Source organism: Taudactylus pleione, unplaced genomic scaffold (assembly GCF_031769625.1).
Source record: "Taudactylus pleione unplaced genomic scaffold, aTauple2 ptg000006l, whole genome shotgun sequence".
NCBI lineage: Eukaryota > Metazoa > Chordata > Amphibia > Anura > Myobatrachidae > Taudactylus > Taudactylus pleione.
In genome coordinates, this window is record NW_028284409.1 from 21,811,452 (window position 1) to 21,831,619 (window position 20,168).

Genomic DNA, 20,168 nt, shown 5'->3' on the forward strand with positions numbered 1-20,168 from the left:
TGACAAGGAAGTACACTCATTGATTACTGCGATATAAACCTGTATATATGGCATAACCATTAAGAACATTAAAATAACCTATCTTAAACTATGACGCTAGCTGCCAAAGCAGATGCAAATACATATTCCATATAACTTGTGCATTTGAGAAGAACTTTAAGATCATCAAGTGAAATATTTTACATTCAGCACATCATAACATGTAGCTTATTTATTGTGACCCAGCGCTTGAGTTCTATCACTTATCAAGTCAAAAATATGCACTTTCCAATTTTTTGATCCCAGTACCTGTTATCATAATGCCTAATGTACTAAAGCCTAGCCTGATGGAAACTATTTTCAATGTATCTGTTCTGGATTTGAATGATTGGTCATTTAAACTAGGGGAGTAATTATTTTAATGTTTATTTTCTTTTTAAATCTTATTTTTTTTTTTTTATCTTTAGCTGGTGGGTAATTTTTTTTTATATGTGGGTTTTACACGTTTAGTTGTTCCCTTTTGGACTGCAGACAGATAAAGCCCAAATAAGAAAATATATTTTCTCCTGTGTAATGGATCAAGATAGAAGAATTTCTTTAATATTTAATAAAAATAAAATGATGAACAAGGGTTTTAGGAGTCTTTATTTTGTAAAAGTTTATATAAATATTATGGTTGTTTACTTATTTTTACACTTTTGGTATAATGTACAGAAGTCTCACTCTACTCGGAACACTATGGGGGATATTCTATTAGCGATAACCCGTTTTTCTGTGAAAAGCTTTCACCGGAGAAAACTTTTTGTTAAAAAAATCAGTATTGGGCTATCCTATTAGCTGGCGTGTTAGCAGATCAAAGATCAAGATCAGTTGCCTGTGTGTACGATGGACAGTGTTAGCTGGGGGAAGTGGATGACATCAGCATGCAGAACAAGGACATTCACATTGTTTTCTACCATCCATCAGGACCAAGGACCTAATTTCAGAAGAACAACAAGGACTCAACCTGAGTTCCAGGAAACTGAATGCAATTGAATTGACAACATCATCAAGTGGACGATCACACAATAATCAACCTAAACATTCTGAGGAGATTTCCCATCTTTTGTTCTCATTGAGCCCCTCTTTTTCACCATTAAAGTGAAATAAGGTAATATATGCATCAGACAAAAAATGTAGCCCAAACTTTGCTGAGAACAATGGTTTTGTCAGAAGGCTCTACCACATCCCCGTCCTAAGATATTTTCATTTGCATATATGTCTAGAAACATGAAAATCACTGTCTGCCATGATTTAAAGATGGCCACCATTTCGAAAAGGAAGCAAGTAAAAAAATAAAGATTAGCAGTTTTGAACTATTGGCATATAAGGGAAATAACTAACAAAAAATTATATTTTTTAAAAATGGTCAAGCAACTGTTTTTGTACCCATTGTTGTTGGATTGACCCATTAACCTATTGTACTCTACAGTATAAACAATCACCAATAAAATTATAGCACCTACTAGGAATATAAACGGTTATGTTCATTTCGGGATTGTGAGATTATAATATTAGCAATGGGATCTTTCCAAACATATATTTGAACAATGAAGACAGTAAATAGTTTCTTATATGTACAGCTTTAAAATAAAGATAAATAAAGGAACACATCAATAAAGTCATTAAAAAGAGCATTGCTTTCTCAAGCCTTGTTCCAGGATATCCCATAAAGACTTGATTGGGCTGATATCTGGTGACGGAGGAGGCAATTATATATGGAGAACATCAGTGTCATACTCATCAAATCATTAGGCAAGCACGTGTTCTATATGGCATCATACTGGAAGATACGCCTCCTGTCATTGCAGACAGACAGCAACATGAGGTGATGATCACTTAGTGACATTAAGTAGCTACAGGTTGAGTCTCCCATATCCAAATATTCCGAAATACGGAATTTTTGTAGCATGACTGAAATAATGACACCTTTGATTTCTAATGGTTCAATGTACACAAACTTTGTCTAAGGCACAAATTATTATTGTATAAAATTACCTTCAGGTTCTGTGTATAAGGTGTATATGAAACAAATGAATTTCACTTCTGTACACAAACTTTGTTTGAACCACAAAATTATTGAATATATTGTATATATAAAATTACCTGCAGGCTGTGTGTATAAGGTGTATATAACACATAAATGCACTCTGTGTGTATATTTGGGTCCTATTCCCAAGATATCTCATTATGGCATGCAATTATTCCAAAATACGGAATATTCCGTTATCCAAAATACCTCTGGTCCCAAGCATTTTGGATATGGGAGACTCAACCTGTATTAATTGAATAGCTGCATCCAAACCGTACCAACCCACAATGTTAGTTAACCGCCAGAACTCTTTACAAGTTCTCAGGGCATCTAGAGATCAGAGCACATGTACACTCTCCTGTGTGTCAAGAACAGGATAAAGTATAATTCATCTCAACATTTCACCTTCCTCCAGTGCTCAGCAGTGAGTTGCCTATCCTCTTTGCACCTCTGAATTTGTGCATGTGCATTGCCAGATGTAATGTGTGGTTTATGTCTTGCAAACAGACTATGATACCCTGCTCTGTGGAGTTATCATTGGACCATTTATTTATGAAACATAGCCAAATGTTACAATTAACTGATCTGCAGTTCCTCCCTTTTTGCCCTTCTTTATGAATGCAAAACACTGGAAATGTGCTTCCACAAACTGCAGCTCTTTGCTAATGATGTTATACTCTCTCGTAGATCTATGTTGACGTGCCTTTAGGATTGCTTTGACAGCCAATGTCCCTTTGACATCAAACTGCTCATGATACATTAACAAGTTGAGCAGTCTTGCTCACTGAAGCTCCTGTCAAATGCACCCCAACAATCACCCCTCTTTCAAAATCTCTGAATTCTCCACTTGCAGTGATGATAGTCACCAAGAAGGGCATTTTCCTAATACATGGCCCTGACCATGCTTGGATGTTATTTGATGGAAGAACTACACCTGTATGGAAGCCCATGCTTTCAACATACATGGTGTCCCTCATTTTCCCATGTGTTTCCATTGTTTGTCCACTACCTGTATTGAGAATGGATTTATGGATAATTCTCAATTTTGCATTCCCACACTAATATTAGTCACCAAAAGAAATAAAGGTACAACTAGGTAAATATTCATATATCAGTATATGCAATATAGATCATGCAACTTTGAGAGGTTTACACCTTTACTACTCACAAACCAAACTGATTTCACTAAGAAGGTTTAGATGTGTCAAAAGTGAACAGATCAAACACAAATCTCATTCTGACTTACTAATAATCTTCAAATCTTCCCAGATTTCTATCTTGTTTGGAGGTCTGCAGAACACAAATCAGAGTTTGATTAATTAATCCATTGCCAAAAACATACTAGAAATCATTCATCCTCACAATAAAAGCACACGTTAAATATTATGGAATTGGTACACAAAAAGTGCCCGATTTGTAGAGTAAAAGGAAATCATGGTACTTATTACTTTTTTTTCTATCTACTAAACCATAAAATAGGTTTGCTACACAAGTCAGTTTGCGCTGTTTTTCACAGTGAGCATCACTTACAAAATTTTACAAATGCACCCTTGCACTGCCCTAGTCTGCCCCCACCTGATAATCAAATTTTCCTGTGCCAATACTCAGCTCTTTATAATTGTAGCTAATAACTGCAGGAGCCTGCACAGTATTCATTGGAGCAGAGGTGAATGCAGGAAAGCACACTCTCCCTCCGCTTGCTTTGCTGATTAACTGGAGCTGGTCCCGAGGAACCAGATTTTTTGGCACCCTACTGTCACTGTTATAAGCCTCGCTAAAGAAGCAACATTTCTAACCCAAAAATGGAGATCAGATAAATTCCCAATATCATCACTCCAGTCTCTGCCTATCCGTTCCCTTCCCACCGTGTCCTCCTCCTCTCCACCATTGGGGACAAAGTAGATTATCCTCCTATCCTCATCTTTACCATCCACTTGCTCTCTGGACCCCATTCCCTCAAATCTTCTAAGCTCCCTCTCTCCTAAAAACTACTCCCACCTTGCCCATCTCTTCAACCAGTCACTCTTGTCTGACAATGTCCCCTCATTCATCCATCATGCCACACATCCTTAAGAACTACAGATTAACCCAGGATTCTCTCTTACAACCACTCATATCTCTTCTCCCTTATGCCTCCAAGCTTCTAGAAAAATGGTATATCACCAATTCACCACATGCATCTCCACTCTTGACCCTCTTCAATCCAGTTACCATTCCCTCTACAAAAATGTCACCATAACCTTCTCACTATCTAAGCCAATGCTTAAGTCTAATCCTCCTATATCTGTGTAATACTGTTCACATTTATCACTCGCTTCTATCCTTCAAACTCTCCATTCCATCGGTCTCTGTTAGTCTGTCCTCTCATGGTTCTCTTACCTCACTAATCATTTTTGTCTTTACTTCTGATTCTGCATTCCACCCCCCCCCCCTTCCATTAGGGTGTCCACAAAGATTTGTCCTTTGCCCCTTCCTATTCTCCATTTATTCCTCATCCATTGGAAACCTTATCAGCTCTTTTGGTCTCCAATACCACCTCTACGCTGATGACTCTCCCTAATTAATTATTTCCTGGGTATCTTCTAGTCTTTCTACCATCTTGTCCTGTATATTCTAGCTCTTTCATAAACTAAATAATCTCTCATCTCCCCAACTCTATATTTTTGATAATAACATCTACCTGCCCATTAAGTTTGCTGCCTGGGTATCATCCTTGACTACCCATCCTCCTTCATCCCTCACATTCAAAATATCTCTCATTTCTGCAATTTCCAAATCTGCAACAACTCTAGGATCAGGTACTTTCTCACAGATATGCCAACAAGACTCTAATCCAAGCACTCATCATTTCTCAACTCTACTACTGTAACCTCTTCAATGTGCACTCAAAACAGAACTTAGAGCCTACAGGCCCTCATCCTAATCTTCACTTACCTCTCCACCCTTGACATGCAGTTCTAAACATTTCACCCTTTAACTGTTTCCCATCCCTTTAGTAAATAAGCTTTAAGTGGCAGGGCCCTCATTAATCTTGTTCCTCCTTTAGCACTATCCAAGCCAACGGTGTACCTCTAAACTTGTGTACTGACCATCGCTTGTCCTACATCCTCGTTCTACACAGTCTACATTTATTTATATAGGTACAAGATATAGCAATATAATTACACACTTTTGTACTTCTATGTCAAGTTACACTGTTACTATGTATAATACTTGTACGGTAGTGTGGAAACTTTGTGGCACTTTATAAATAAAATAATATTGTCATCCACTAATTACAGATACTATTTCTTATAACTTATCACTATCACCTCATGTGGTAAGGAATTTCACAGCTTTACTACCGTTACAGTACAGTACCCATCCATGTGCATGGGTATTAGGCAGACCAGTGTGCCTAGCCTGAAGTCAGCAAGGAATTCTCTCATCTAGGTAACCGGGGTACAGTGGTTAGTATTGCTGTCTCACAGCACTGGAGGCAGGAGTTTGATTCTCCACCAGGTACCTACATGTGTGGAGTTTCTATGTTCTTCTGTGTTTGCATAGTTTTCCTCCAGGTACTCTGGTTTCATCCTTCACCCTGTGTAGCTTCTGAGGCTGCAGCTGAGACTGCTGCTTCTTCTACCGCCTGTTATGCTGGCTCCACTGAAATATCCTGGGCTTAAGGAGGTAAAGGTGCCCTCACCCCTTTCCTTATTTTGCTGCCCCTGTATCTCTGAACTATTGTTCAGGGCTACCCTGCTAAGTTTTAACTGCTCTGTTTCACAAAACACTATGTTCCTGCTGTGGTGGGGGGTCAGTTAGCCTCTGGCTCCATGCAGTCCTCTCCTGCCTTGCCTGAACCCACGGATCTGCTTCTCCACGCCATTACCAATTTGGAAAAAAGGGTGACGCATCAGGTAGCAGAGATACAAATGACTTTCCCTTCTCTGTCAAGATATGCAAATTATGAGGGATAGGATTGGTGAGACTGAGAATTGTATATATCTACCCTCGAGGACTGTAGTAATCCTGTCCCTGGCCACCAGACCTCCTTGAAATCTCAGATGGTAGTGTCCCAGCAAAAGCTTACGGATATTGACGGGTGCCGCAATAATATTCCTCTTGCTGGTTTGCCTGAGAGAGCAGAAGGTGTTAATCCTGAGAAGTTCCTGGAATCCTGGTTGGCGGCTGCTTTGGCTGAGACTGCTTTACAGAAGTTTGCAGTTGCTATTGAACAGACTCACCATGTACCAACACAAACTCTTCCGTCAGGAGCTCCCCCACAGAAATTTGTTGGAAAGATTCTGGAACAGGCTGTTGTTCTTCGCATTGCTAGGACTAAAAACCCACTGGAATTTATTCGTCAGGGGGTTGCAGTTTTTCAGAATTTCTCTGCTGATGTCCAAAACTCCTGTTCCCAATTTGCCCAAGTAAAGAGACATCTGCGTGACCTACAGCTCCACTACTCCATGTTATTTTCTGCTTGCTTATGGGTAGTTTCGGGAGGCCATACCCATTACCCATTTCTTTGAATCTCCCCATGAGGCTGCAACATGGCAAGATCTGAAAGCCCCTGGTTGGGGTACTCCTCCAGGACTGACTTTCGTGCACATACGTATTATACTTTTGTACTCTATTACATTGTCTCTTTCTGAGTCTGCTTAATTTTTTTATTCTGTTTAAATGCTTTATTACTGTTATATCAAGTGTATATATTTCACTAGTTCGCTGGTAGTTAAGTGCTTCCAGAGTATGACCGCAACCCTTTTCTCCTTGTTTTCCCATTTGATCTTTGTATGTTCTGTTTATATGTTCGGTGAGGATGTTTTTTTTTCTATTTATTTTTTGTTTATTGCCTTTGGGAGTTTCTATATTAACTTTTTTTTTTCCTGGGCTGGATGCACCATGACCTTAATCTGTGTTGGAGGTTTGTTAGGTACTCTAGTGCAGTTGAGGTAGGAGTTTGTTTAGGGATCCAGGCATGCCGTGGTTGGGGGTATGGTATACAGAGTGGGGGGAAGAGGGGGAAGGATGTTTGAGGTTTTGTGTAGTTGTCCATATTTTAGAGATAATGGCTGATGTGTACTTTGTTAGTTTTATGTATCTACTATCTATTGTTTTAAAATGTCAGATTATAAAAGTAGTTACGTTGTAATAATAAAAAGCTCTCGTTTAATATAGTGTCCTAGAAGTTATTATTATCCTCAGAATGTGTGTAAGAAACAACACAAACTTTTTAGAATCATGGCCCTAGAGTATCAGCATTTTTTCCAAGGCACCTCTGAGTTTCTTATTGAGAAATTTAGCAAAAATTAAATGAAATTGTGATTATATGTCACTCTTAAGTTCAGTTATGTGGTGGAGGACAGGCACCCCTGCAAGTGCCCTCAGGCACCCCAGGGTGCCACGGCACCCAGTTTGGGAACCACTGGGCTAGACTAATCTTCCTAGCAAATCATTATTATATTGCTTCTCTCATGGGTTGGGTACAGGATGCCGGCGATCGGGATTCTGTTGGTCAGAATCCCGACGCCAGCATCCCGACAGGTTAGGATACGGACACCTGTCCGTAAGTATCCTAACCCTCCCTCCCTGCTGTATTTAAACTATATCCCCTCCCATCTGTTAGTCCCTAAATTGGTTGCTTATATTTTACTGAATCCAATAAAAAATATTTCTATTAACATGCAAGGATATCAACCAAACTACATAAACATACAACTCTTCTCTTATCTCAAAATATCTCCAAACTCAATACCTCTGCTCTGTGTTTCTCACCCACATTCATTATCTTCTCTCATTCATGGTTGCAGGAGTTTTTTCAGGCTGCACCCAATCTATGGAATGTCCTCCATCACACAGCAAAACCATCCACATAACCACCCTAAAATATAGTACCCAATTACATCCTCACTATTCTATTCCACCACATTACCACTGATCTACACAGTTCACAGAAAACTTACGTGTGTTACTATTGTATACTCGGCCAAGCCTCCGACCCCAGACCAACCTTGCTGTATGACTAGATCATAAAAGCTCAACAATCACTTTTACTCTTGCAGTTTGGTTTTACCAATATGTGGCACTTAACCACGTGTATTAAAATCCTGTTATCCTATAGAGTCTAAGCTTGCAAGTAGGGCCCTGTCTGTTATTGCCTAGTCTCATTTTTATTACTGTTTTTGTTCCCAATTGTAAAGCATCATGCTGGCATTATACAAATGTTTATAAATAAATAATAAAATATATGATAACCTATTTGTTAAAACCATAATAAAGAGTTTCAGGAAACTATGCTCTATAAATAGACAATATTAATAAAAATAATACCTGTTTTTCAGCAGACTGGTTAGACTCTCTGAATTCAGCTGCTGCATTAAAGCTTCTCTCAGAGCTGGGAGCATTGATAATACTATGAAGGAAAAGAGAGAGAGAGACGCTAAAAGGGTTTATTAAAGGGCTCTTATTAATGACTGACACAAGTTAATTTAAAAGCTACTCATGTCCGATTTAAAAGCTATTACTTGGAAAAGACGCCGGAGTACTCCATGATGATGTGACCACAAGATTAGAGACTATGGTTGACACAATAAGCCTGTATGCATTTATGTCATAAATGGGGATGCACTCCTTAGAAAAAATAATGTGATCAATAACAGTCTGTGAACAGTGCCACAGAATGCAGCACTAACCACTTGAACACAGAACTACAATGCCCATAAAGCACATCAATAGTTCAGCAGATAACAGAAGGAACTATGGGCATTGTAGCTTAACATTTGACAAAACAATGTGAAATAGAAAATAATTGTGAGAACTGTTTCCAAACTATTGCTGCACTCTTCACCTGCAACGTTGCTGATGGACATTTGCATGACGCACTGTAATTACCGCTGCCATAGGTGGCAACTACAGATTTTCATATGGCCCTTTTAAAAAATTATGAGGTGCTGCTGCCTTAATGCAAAGGTCCCTGATATGATCTGTGTGTGATCACAAAGTGCAGTGTATAGTCTGTCAAAACATAACATATATCTGCTGCACTCAGCGCATAACTAAAGAACTCCTATCAACAGCAGAAACTTGATTAAAAATATATAATGATGACTAAAACAAAAAAAATTAACTCAACAGGGAAAAAATAAACATAGACTGACAAACTAACATACTATTACTATAGCACGTTTGCTGATTGTGGCCAAGGGACAAGAAAAAAAAACCCCATAATACATCATAAATCAACTGAATTTACATATACATGTAATGCAAAAAGTAGGCAAATCCACTTGAGAGCACCAAATTCCTGTACCTAAAATAGGGGAGGGGGCAGAGCATTTCTACAAAGGATGACATGACGTACAGTCCTTGCAAAAATTGAGTGTAAAATTAGCCAGTCCCCTCAGTCATGCCGTTCCCTTATTAAGCCAACAAATTTATATTCTAAGGTCCCAGATCCATAAACAATGCACTCTTACTACACGAGGTTGTATATGTACTTACAATAAATGTGTTTGTAGTTTTAATACTTTATTTTGCTGACCGTCTGAAACCAATGATCCTGGATGTATTTTAATAGGAGGCTATTTATTAATCAGTTATGTCCAACACTTCTCTGAATGTATTTTAATTCCATTAAGTATGTAACCTGTTGTAATGGGGAAAATCTTACATAATTTAATACAGTAATAATAATTTATTTTATGTAAGGTGCTGCTCTGTAACCACATAACACCAGCCCTCCCTCAGCAAAAGGTAGGGCTATAGCTGGTTTAGTAGTATGCACTATTATATTATTCTCCTGTTTACCATATTTCTTTTTTGGGGATTCAGTTACCTTCTAATAATCACTTATTGACATATAACATTAAACACTAATAGAGACCTGTCATGTTGCATGTTCTCTGGTTGCTCTCAAAATGATACTGTCTCCGTGCTTGTGCAATGTATTCAGCTGCCTCTCTCTCCTGAATTTCTCGGATTTTCTTTTGTGCATACTTTACCAGGAGGTAAACACCTAGAAATTAAATTAAAAAAAAAAAAAAAAAAGAAAATTATTAAAAACCATATACTGCATATATCACTTGCTTCAGGAAATGTAGGGACGCTGGGTAAAGAAAGCTTCTTAAAAAACTAGGATGATTCACATGCTACCGGAATCCGTTTGCATTGTGGAAAAAGCTGTAATAGAAGTAGTCCTTCAATCTGAGTATTCAATATGAATATGGAATCAAACACACATACTGGAAAGGTACAGATGCTGGGTGTTTGGATTCTCAGTAAGGTAACTTTTTTTCCTGGAATTAGTGGAGTTTGCTTTTATGGCAGGTACAGAAAACATAGGCCCTCATTCAGAGCCATATGCTCTGAGCAGAGCGCACGCTCTGAATGAGGGCCGTCCTCCATAATTATGGAGCGGCCTCCTGGACGCTCGTATAGCTGTGGGTCACCACCCACAGCCTATACGAGCGTGCAGTTTGATGGCCGCGATGGTCTTGACCATCGCGACCATCGCCACTGCGAGCCGGAGCCTGCGGTTGAGTTTTTCAACCGCAAGGCCCGGAGTGATTTTGGCTCTATCAGAGCCAAAATCACTCCCACTGACATCACTAGTGATGTCAGTGGGCCGGCTTCTGACAGTAGGCGTTCCCTTGGGAACGCCCCCGTCAGGGAGGCACGCCCCCGGCACGCCCAGCAAAGGGGGCGTGCTGTCAATCAACATCGACAGCACGCCCCTTTTGATCAGACACAACGAGCGAAGGAAAGTCCTTCGCTCGTCGCGTCTGGCCCATGCGCACGACGGAGCTCCCGCCGTTGTGCGCATGCGCAGTGCACAACATCGACCCACTTGCGAGCGGACAGCCGCTTGCGAGTGGGTCTGAATCAGGCCCATAGTTTCTTAGTGTTAAACAGCAACTATTTCAGAAAAGTGTTGTAGCCAAAGGCCTCATTATCAGAGCACACTCCTCATACTGTATGTGTGCCGTACACATTGAATTTACAAAACCCAACCAACGAGTTTGGCTACTCACCCTGTGAGACATCATCATAAAACTGTCGCCCAAGATAAAAAAAAAAAACAACTGTCTCAATATCTCAGAGTGTGGGCTCAAAATTTGCCTGATACTAACCAGATAAAAATAACTCGCATTGCTACTTGGCATGCTGGTAAATGCAGTTTGTAGATCACCACAATTGACTTGTGTGAGATATTTCTATGATGGCAAATGCAGTTAATAGGCCTAGATCATCATTACCGACGTGTGAAGGACATTTACATGTGGGTAAATTCAGTTAGTAGATCACCACTATCGGCTTGTGCAGGACATTCATATGTTGGTAAATGCAGTTAGTACTGTAGATCAACACTATCGGCTTGAGTGGGATATTTCCATGTCTGATCACATAATGAATATGTATTGATCAGATATTTCCTGTTTTTATTTGAAGAGAAGGGAAATCAAGAAGGGTGCGTTAAATAGGATGTGAAATAATATGAGATATGGTAAGAACTTACCGTTGTTATCTCTATTTCTACGAAGTCCATAGGGTTCCTTGGGGTATAGGTGATGACGTCAGGCATCGGGCACCATAGAGTTAAGTTTTCAGCCTCCCAGGATGCACTAGGGTCCCCCTCCTATACCCCGCCCCCGAGCCAAGGCATCTCAGTTACGTACCAAGCCATAGGCCGGAGGAGGAGAAGGAAGAGAGAAAAAAAGATCTGGACACACACAAGAATCACATTCTCACCAGAGGGAGACGGAAAAACCGGTGAACAGAGCAAAGCCCATCTGCAGCACAGGTGCGACAGGGCGGGAGTCCTGTGAAACCCTATGGACTTCATAGAAATAGAGATAACAAAGGTAAGTTCTTACCATATCTCATATTTTCTACATCAGGGTCCATAGGGTATCCACAGGATACCTTGGGGATGTCCCAAAGCAGTATCCTTTAAGGGTGGGGACGCTCCTGTGCTGAAAGGAGAATCCGCCGCCCGAAGGAAGCATCCTGAGAGGAAAGGTGTCAAACGCGTAATACCTCACAAAAGCCCGAGGACCATGAGGCAGCCTTGCAGATCTGGACTGCAGAGGCACCACGTCGAGCAGCCCACGAAGGACCCACAGACCTAGTGGAATGAGCCCTCACAGAGGAAGGAACCGGAAGGCCTTCATGAAGATAAGCTTCAGAAATGGCCATACGAATCCAGCCTGCCAAAGTTTGCTTTGAAGCAGGCCAACCCTTTTTACGGAAGCCATAGAGGACAAACAAGGCGTCCGACTTCCTAAACAAAGAAGTGCGGTCAACATAAATCCTTAAGGCCCGCACAACGTCCAAAGTGGCCTCACCCACTGAAAGATCAGGTGAGTTAAAAGCCGGCACAACGATTTCCTCGTTGATGTGAAAACTGGAAACAACTTTAGGAAGGAAACCAGGACAAGTGCGCAGCACCGCCCTGTTCCTACGAAAAATCAGAAAAGGGGGTCTACATGAGAGAGCCCCTAAGTCATCAACACGTCTGGCCGAAGCAATGGCCAGAAGGAAAATTGTTTTAGCTGTCAGCCATTTGAGGTCCACTGAGCCCAGTGGTTCAAACGGCGGTCCCTGGAGAGCCCTCAGGACCACAGCTAAATCCCAAGGCGCCACCGGTGAAACAAAAGGTGGCTGACTTCTGAGAACACCTTGCATTAAGGTGCGCACATCAGGGATTGCAGCAATCCTACGATGGAACCAGACGGATAGGGCAGACACCTGCACCTTCAGAGACGCAAGGTGAAGCCCATGGTCCAGTCCCGCCTGTAGGAAAGCTAACACACTAGACAGACGGAACTCCCGAGGAGCATAAACTCTCGGCCGACACCACTGGAAGAACGTATGCCACACACGATGGTAAATCCTTGCAGAGGATGGTTTCCGAGCCCTTAGCATTGTTTGCACTACAGAGCTGGAAAACCCCCTGGACCTTAACATGGCCTTCTCAACAGCCACGCCGTCAAAGACAGCCGAGTCAGGTCCGGGTGAAGACTAGGACCCTGTGACAGGAGGTCCGGGCGTAACGGCAACCGCAGAGGAATGTCCACGGACAGTCCCTGGAGGTCTGAGAACCAGTGCCTCCGGGGTCACGCGGGAGCTATCAACAGGAGCTGGGATTTTAGACTCTGAGGCAGTCCATTCCATTTGGACAGGATCAATTGCTGCAGAGGTCTGGAGTGAACCTGGGCATATTCCACCATGTCGAATACTGACACCATGGAGCCCAGTAACCTCATCGTCGAGTGCAGAGACACACGGCGATTCTGCAGACAACTGCGCACCCTCAACTGCAAGGCAGAGATCTTTTCCCCCGTCACAAAGATCCTTTGCTGTCCGGAGTCCAATAAGGCTCTGAGGTGCAGAATCCTCTGAGACGGGATCAGGGTGAACTTCTGCCAGTTTATCAACCAGCTGTGCCGTTGCAGTACCGCAATGGTCAGGTCCTAGTGGCGTAGAAGGAGCTCTGGAGATCCTGCCACCAACAGAAGGTCGTCTAAGTATGGCAACATGCGGACTCCCTGCTGCCGCAGGGAAGCCGCCATGACCGCCATCACCTTGGTGAATACACGTGGTGCTGTCGCCAGCCCAAAAGGTAATGCCCGAAACTGAAAGTGGTCGTTGCGGATTGCAAACCTGAGGAACTGTTGATGGAGTAAAATAATAGGGACATGCAGGTAAGCGTCCTGTATGTCCAACGACACCATGTAATCCCCAGGTTCCAGCGCCAGAATGATGGACCGTAGGGTCTCCATCCGAAACCTCGGCACCCGCAAAGACCTGTTGAGTGCTTTGAGGTTGAGGATCGGACGATACGACCCTTTGGGTTTCTGCATCAAAAACACATTGGAATAGAAACCCTGGCCCCTCTGGAAGAATGGAACAGGCACTAGAACTCCAGCCTGGAGCATAGTGTGCAAAACCTTCCGCAGTTCCAAGGCTTTGTTCCGGTCTGATGGAAGACCCGTGGTGAAGAATCGAGACGGGGGCCTGTGCCGAAAGGAGAGGGCGTACCCATGAGAAACCACCTCGAGAACCCAAGTGTCTGTCGTGGTAACCGACCAACACTGGGCGAACTGCAGCAGGCGGCCTCCCACTTTGGGATCCCCCATAGGGAGGCCCGGACCGTCAGGCCGCAGGCTTGTCATCTGGCTTAGGGGCCGGACGTCTGGTACTCCAGGCCTGTTTCCGGGGCTTGGATGATTTTTTGGGGCCAGCCTGACGGGGAAAAGACTGTGCTTTAGGCCTGCCCTGTAAGGCCGAAAGGACGACGTACCTGAACTGGAAGGAACTGCAGCAGACGGGAGACATGCAGATTTGGCTGCCGCCAGCGTGGCTACAATTTTGTCCAGATCCGGACCAAATAGGACTTCTCCATTAAAAGGCAAAGCTTCCAAGCCCTTTTTGGAATCAGCGTCCGCCTTCCAAGATCGCAACCATAACCATTGCCGAAGAAATCCGAGACGCCAGGGTACTGATATCCAAAGCCGCTTCATTGATATAAGTGGCCGAATCCCGGAGATTGCCTATCAACTCGGTCTGTTCAGCCAAACAGTCGGAATCGAAAGACGCCTCCAAACTATCAGCCCAGCGCACCATAGCTCTGGCCATAGCCGGCCTAGCTGCCCCCCGCAAGGGAATAAACGGACTTTAGGCAGATCTCCACCTTATGGTCCATAGCATCCTTCAAGGAAGACATGGAGGGCATGGGCAATGTGGCACTACGAACTAGGCGTGTCACATGAGAATCCACCTGTGGAGGGGATTCCCACTTAGAAAAATAATTATCCGCAAACAGATAAGCCACCGCCAAGCGTCTCTGAGGCTGATACCGTTTGCCAGGATGTTTCCACGCCTCCTCTAAATGGTCCACTAACTGACCCGAAAGAGGAAACACTGTGGCGTCACCCTTAATATCCTTAAAAAGGGCATATTTAGACTTGGACACCTGAGGACCTTCAACCTCAATCACTAAAGCTGTGCGGACTGCCCGAATAAGTCCAGGAATATACACCTTGGACCTAGTGTCCGATTCTTTAGTACGGAGAGGTTCCTGGTCAGAAAGATCCAGAATCTCCCCATCATCAGACGTCACGTCGTCATCCTCATAAGGAGCGGACAGAGACGCCATCGGCCGCTTATGTGGCCTCAACACAGACTCCCCTTGTAACATGTCCGACAAGTGCTGTACAGAACTTGTCAGTGAATTAACCCACGCAGGCTCCTGAGAGACTTGGGGAGGGGAAATAGGGAGACTGTGGGGTACCATCAATTGTCTTGGGAAACCCTGCATGGGTGACGACACCACTGACTGCTGGGACAATCCCATCTGTGAGAACGCAGGCTGCGGAGCTAACTGGCCCACGAGGGTTGTAAGCGCTTTGGCGAAACAAGCCCAGGGCGGCTCCTGTACCGGAGCCGTGACAGTAATTGGCCGCGCCAATAAATAACACTGCCGACATAGCCCCTCTGCGTTACCCTCCCCCTCCGCTATTGGTACCTTGCATGTAGTACACATAAGCTGGAGAGGAAAGTCACTCTCAGCCATGATGATAAGTATGTGACTCCTCTCACTGATACTTGTTAGTACAGTGTGAGACCACCCTGCAATCACCGCACCGCAAGGGCTTTAGCAGAAAAAGATCAGGGACAGTGAAATGGCTGACAGTAGAAAGTGAAAGTACAGGCAGCAGATGCTAGCAGAAGTCACATACAATGCAAAGAAATCAATTCCTGCACTATCAGCGCTGATTCTCAACTACGCAGACACAGAGCCTGGTAGGACACAGCGCTGCATACACAGACCTTAAGCCAACGGAGGAGAGGTATGCCGGGGGACCCAGAGCGCGATGCCACCGATCTTCAGTGTCCAACAGCGCTCACCATGCTTCCAGGAACGATGGCCACCGAGGAGCAGAGAGGAGGCCGGCCTGGGGGAGGAGCGCTGCCACAGGGCCAGTCAGCAGAGCAGAGAGGGCTGTGTGCAGCGGGGGAGGCGCCGGCTGTGTTACAGGGAAGACGCACTCCCCTGGCATGCATTTAACCTCTGGGATGCCGCAGCGCTACCGCTCAGCCGCGGTCCGCTCAGCCGCGGTCCGCTGCCCTAGGGGGGTAGTGGAAGCGCAAGTTAGGTACCTGGCTCCACGCTGCAGCCAGTTCCCAGGGAGCCCCCTGCCTGGGGACTCTGGACCATGTGTCAGCAGGGTCCCACTGCGGGACCCCGCTGCTTACCTGCTGCCCCCTTGGATCCAGCCATGGTCCCAAACATCTGGGGTCACTGCTAGCTGTGACCCCAGATGCTTACCAGCATCCCCGGATCAGTACCGGCGTTCTGGTACTGGCGGGGGTGTAGGGAAGACAGCATGGACGTCAGTACTGACTGTCCATGCTGTACATCCAGATGAGCAGCCACAGCTGCTTTGAAGAAAACTTCAGGGGCTATCCTTAGCCCCCCTCTAACAGGTGCATCCGACTCCAGCCGGGCAACAAACGAAACTAAGAAGCCTTGGCTCGGGGGCGGGGTATAGGAGAGGGACCCTAGTGCATCCTGGGAGGCTGAAAACTTAACTCTATGGTGCCCGATGCCTGACGTCATCACCTATAACCCAAGGTATCCTGTGGATACCCTATGGACCCTGATGTTGAAAGACAAAGGTTATCATACAAGAAAAACAGAGATTGCAAGGAAAGAGGGAAATATATTTGCGGGAGACATGAATCCTCCCTGTGTAGAATGCTTAGTGGTGAGGCTGCATTATTCATTGGGGTTGCAATTTTATGCTACTGATCCCTCTTTGTTTGAACTTTATTTTAGTAGCACTGTGCTTTTAATACACATCTTGGCAGCACTGCATTTGTTTAACTTGTGAAGTATGTATGCGATTATTTCAGATTATCTTGGATATTCTCTCTTTCCTGATTGTCTTTTAGTGATTTGTGTGCAATCAGTGAACTACACGGGTCAAAAGAAGATTCATTCTATTTCCTGCACTACAGCCAGTGGAGAAGGGACTTAACAAAAGACATGCATACTTGACTCAAACAAATCATATTTATATTGTATCAATGCTTACTAAACTACCAAATATGTCCCCATATACTGGACTAAAAAACACAAACATAACAAAAATGTATAATAACATCAATTAACACTAATACAAATAAGTATAATACACTCCCAGCACACAACAAATGGTATAACTCATCTTGCACATGACATCCGAAAACTCAAACTTATGTCCCTATACTGTATTCTAAAACACACACTACATGCACATTATAGTACATATATTTACCCAGAAATATGTTTTGGCACATTAAACTAATTATAAATGAAAAATATATTCTCTACACACTTTACTAATATCACAAACATGACACTACACTAAATCCACAATGATGCTCTTCACTGAACACTAAATGCAAACAATGCCTTTTTATGTGCAAGTGTATCTGCATATGTATCCTATTGCATACATCAGGGATTGATAAATCTAGCTAAAATTGGGTAACTGCATCAAACTCCTGGGGAGCCACTGTGCCCTGGGTGAATTGGGACATTTGTACTTATCCTGTATCATTCATAGAAGAATGCAAAGAACATAGGGCAGGATTCAATTAGCGGCGACAATATCGGTCGATTTTTGTGACGATATTATTGCACCCACGATAATAGGATAGACTGAAAAGTTTTCTCAATCTCAGACCAGGTGAACAAAAAAAAGCAAAATCCCTATTTTTCTCTACAAATGTGGAGATTTCTTTCAGAACCCTTCGGCCCCCCACCCCTAATGCTAAATTACCCAAAAATGTTTTCGTAAGTTGCCTACTGTGGGGAAAAACGACTGCGCAAATTTTGGGTGAAAAAATAAAAAAAAAAGTTGAAAATGATAGAAAGCTATTTTCGTGTCGGAAAAAAATGCAATTTTAAAAATAATTAAAAGCCGCCTGCTGTGACCGCGTGCTATGTTTAAAACACTTGACGCATCCATCAGGCCCCCAGAACAATCAGACCCAATACGTTAAAACCATTTTCAATGGGTTTTTTTTTTCACCCAAAATTTGCGCGGTCATTCTTCGACAAAGTACGCAACTTACAAAAAATTTTGGAGTCGTTTATATTTAGGGTAGGTGTCTAAATGGTTCTGAAAGAAATCCCCACATTTTTAGGCAAAAATAAGTATTTTGCATTTTTTTTCTTCTGGTCTGAGATTGAGAAAACTTTTCACCTGTTTTTTTGGCAAAAAACTACAGATTTCTCAGTTTTTTGGGCGAAAATCGTCAGTTTTCGCCACGAATTGAATACAGCCCATAGTCGTAAATGTGTGGTTTCCACCTTTTGGATCTCATTCAAATGATTTGTCCTGAATAACAACATGGCATTTTTGCATTTCAGGTCATATTAAGCAGGAACGTTTCTATTTTCCTACCTACTTTAATCAGTTAATCAATATTTAATTCCGTAGACAGGGCTAGCGAAATCCCAAGTGGCTTAAGTGCATAAAAATTGAGGTCAACTGATGCACTTATTCCCTGGCTTAAGAATAGATCATGCTGGCATCTAGAATTCTACATTACTTTGTCCAACCACTGTAGATGGAGCATCACAAGAAATTGGTTATATATATGATAAAATGGCATAAGTGCACCAGGACCATACTTCTGCCTTTTAGTAAATGGCTCTTAATGTTGCTACACACTACAACAAAATATGGCAGCAACCAGGAAAGTAATAAACTTCAAATACACTTTAACAACGTCCCCCACACATAACAGGTTAGTAAAAAACTATCTTGGTTTGAGAACACCTTTAAAATCTATTCACTTCACTTTGTACAAGGTTTATTTGTATCCAGTTTATTGTACTCTAGGATTTAACAAACATGACAAGAAAGTACCTCCAGCAAAAGCACCAAAGTAAATAAACTTTTTCTTGTGGCGTTTCAAGAAATTCCAAACAGAGAGCATAGCTTACTTAAAAGCTGACCTGCAAATGATATAAAAGACAAAGAGAAAAACTGCAATTCTGAAACTTAAAGAAAAAGACACAAATAATTTTCTCTTGTTAAATGAGTAAAATTATGGGTGCATGTGTAGTACGATTTATATGTGCACAGTCAGGATATCATATCGAAGGGAGACACTGAGAGTTTAATTAGCCTAGTGCACAGGTTCTCAAACTCGGTACTCAGGACCCCAAACAGTGCATGTTTTCCAGGTCTCCTCACTGAATCACAAATAAAATAATTAGCTCCACCTGTGGATCTTTTAAAATGAGTCAGTGAGTAATGAATACACCTTTGCACCTGCTGGATGACCTGGAAAGTGACCTGTGTGGGGTCCTAAGGACAGAGTTTGAGAACCACTGGCCTAGTGACTTCAAATACACCAATAAATTAACCGTCTTGTAAATTATAAATTTCCAGAGGAATCGGGGTGAGAATATATGCACATTAATGGTCATGTGTACAATTGTAAAGTAAAAGTAATCTCGGTTATTCTTTTAATTAAATAAAATGTATATATATTTGAAATGACCTGCATGTCTGACATCTTATTGTTTACAAATATATTTATTCTTCAAAATTCATGTAATATGTAGCAGTCTTTGATTGATGCATATAATTGCTATTTTGCATTTTCTTATAGAAAAAAAGCATTGGCTTCTCCAGATATGAATGTCAAGTTATGCATCTGTGTAGGACGGGATGTAGTCAGCATCCCGGCATGAGAGATGCCGACGCCAAACCCCCCAAAAGCGTGGATCTCATACCCAACCCGTGTAGGACTATGTGTCAATGTAGTCTGATTACAGGCCATCACACTATACCATCATTATCCCACTCCTATGCTGGGATCTGAGTTACGTCACCATCGAATACAACCTAGTGTCACCCCATTTGTTAATATGGTTGGCAGTATGGATAGGTATTCTGTACATAGGCAACACGAGGTGTCCTATGGCAGAGGCCTCTACTATAACAATAAGAGGGTGGAGTAAGGGAACATGACATCACTAGTAAGGTATTTTGGGAATGTCTGCTGACACTCAGGTTTATCAGGTAGAGTCTGTATTTCTATTAAAACTGATACCATAAATCAGGAATAC

At 42.6% G+C, this 20,168-nt stretch overlaps 1 protein-coding gene across 2 annotated transcripts in view; it reads right to left on the reverse strand.

Moving 5' to 3' along the window:
- Positions 1–20,168, reverse strand: part of PEX3 (peroxisomal biogenesis factor 3) — a 42,983-nt gene that overhangs the window by 22,294 nt on the left and 521 nt on the right. For both annotated transcript variants that reach the window (XM_088454954.1, XM_088455028.1), the window contains exons 2-5: positions 18,958–19,046; positions 9,918–10,049; positions 8,366–8,447; positions 3,297–3,340 (exon numbers count right to left, since the gene is read on the reverse strand). In XM_088454954.1, coding sequence (XP_088311080.1) covers positions 3,297–3,340; positions 8,366–8,447; positions 9,918–10,049; positions 18,958–19,027 — 328 coding nt within the window. In that variant the 5' untranslated portion in view covers positions 19,028–19,046. The remainder of the gene's footprint in view (positions 1–3,296; positions 3,341–8,365; positions 8,448–9,917; positions 10,050–18,957; positions 19,047–20,168) is intronic.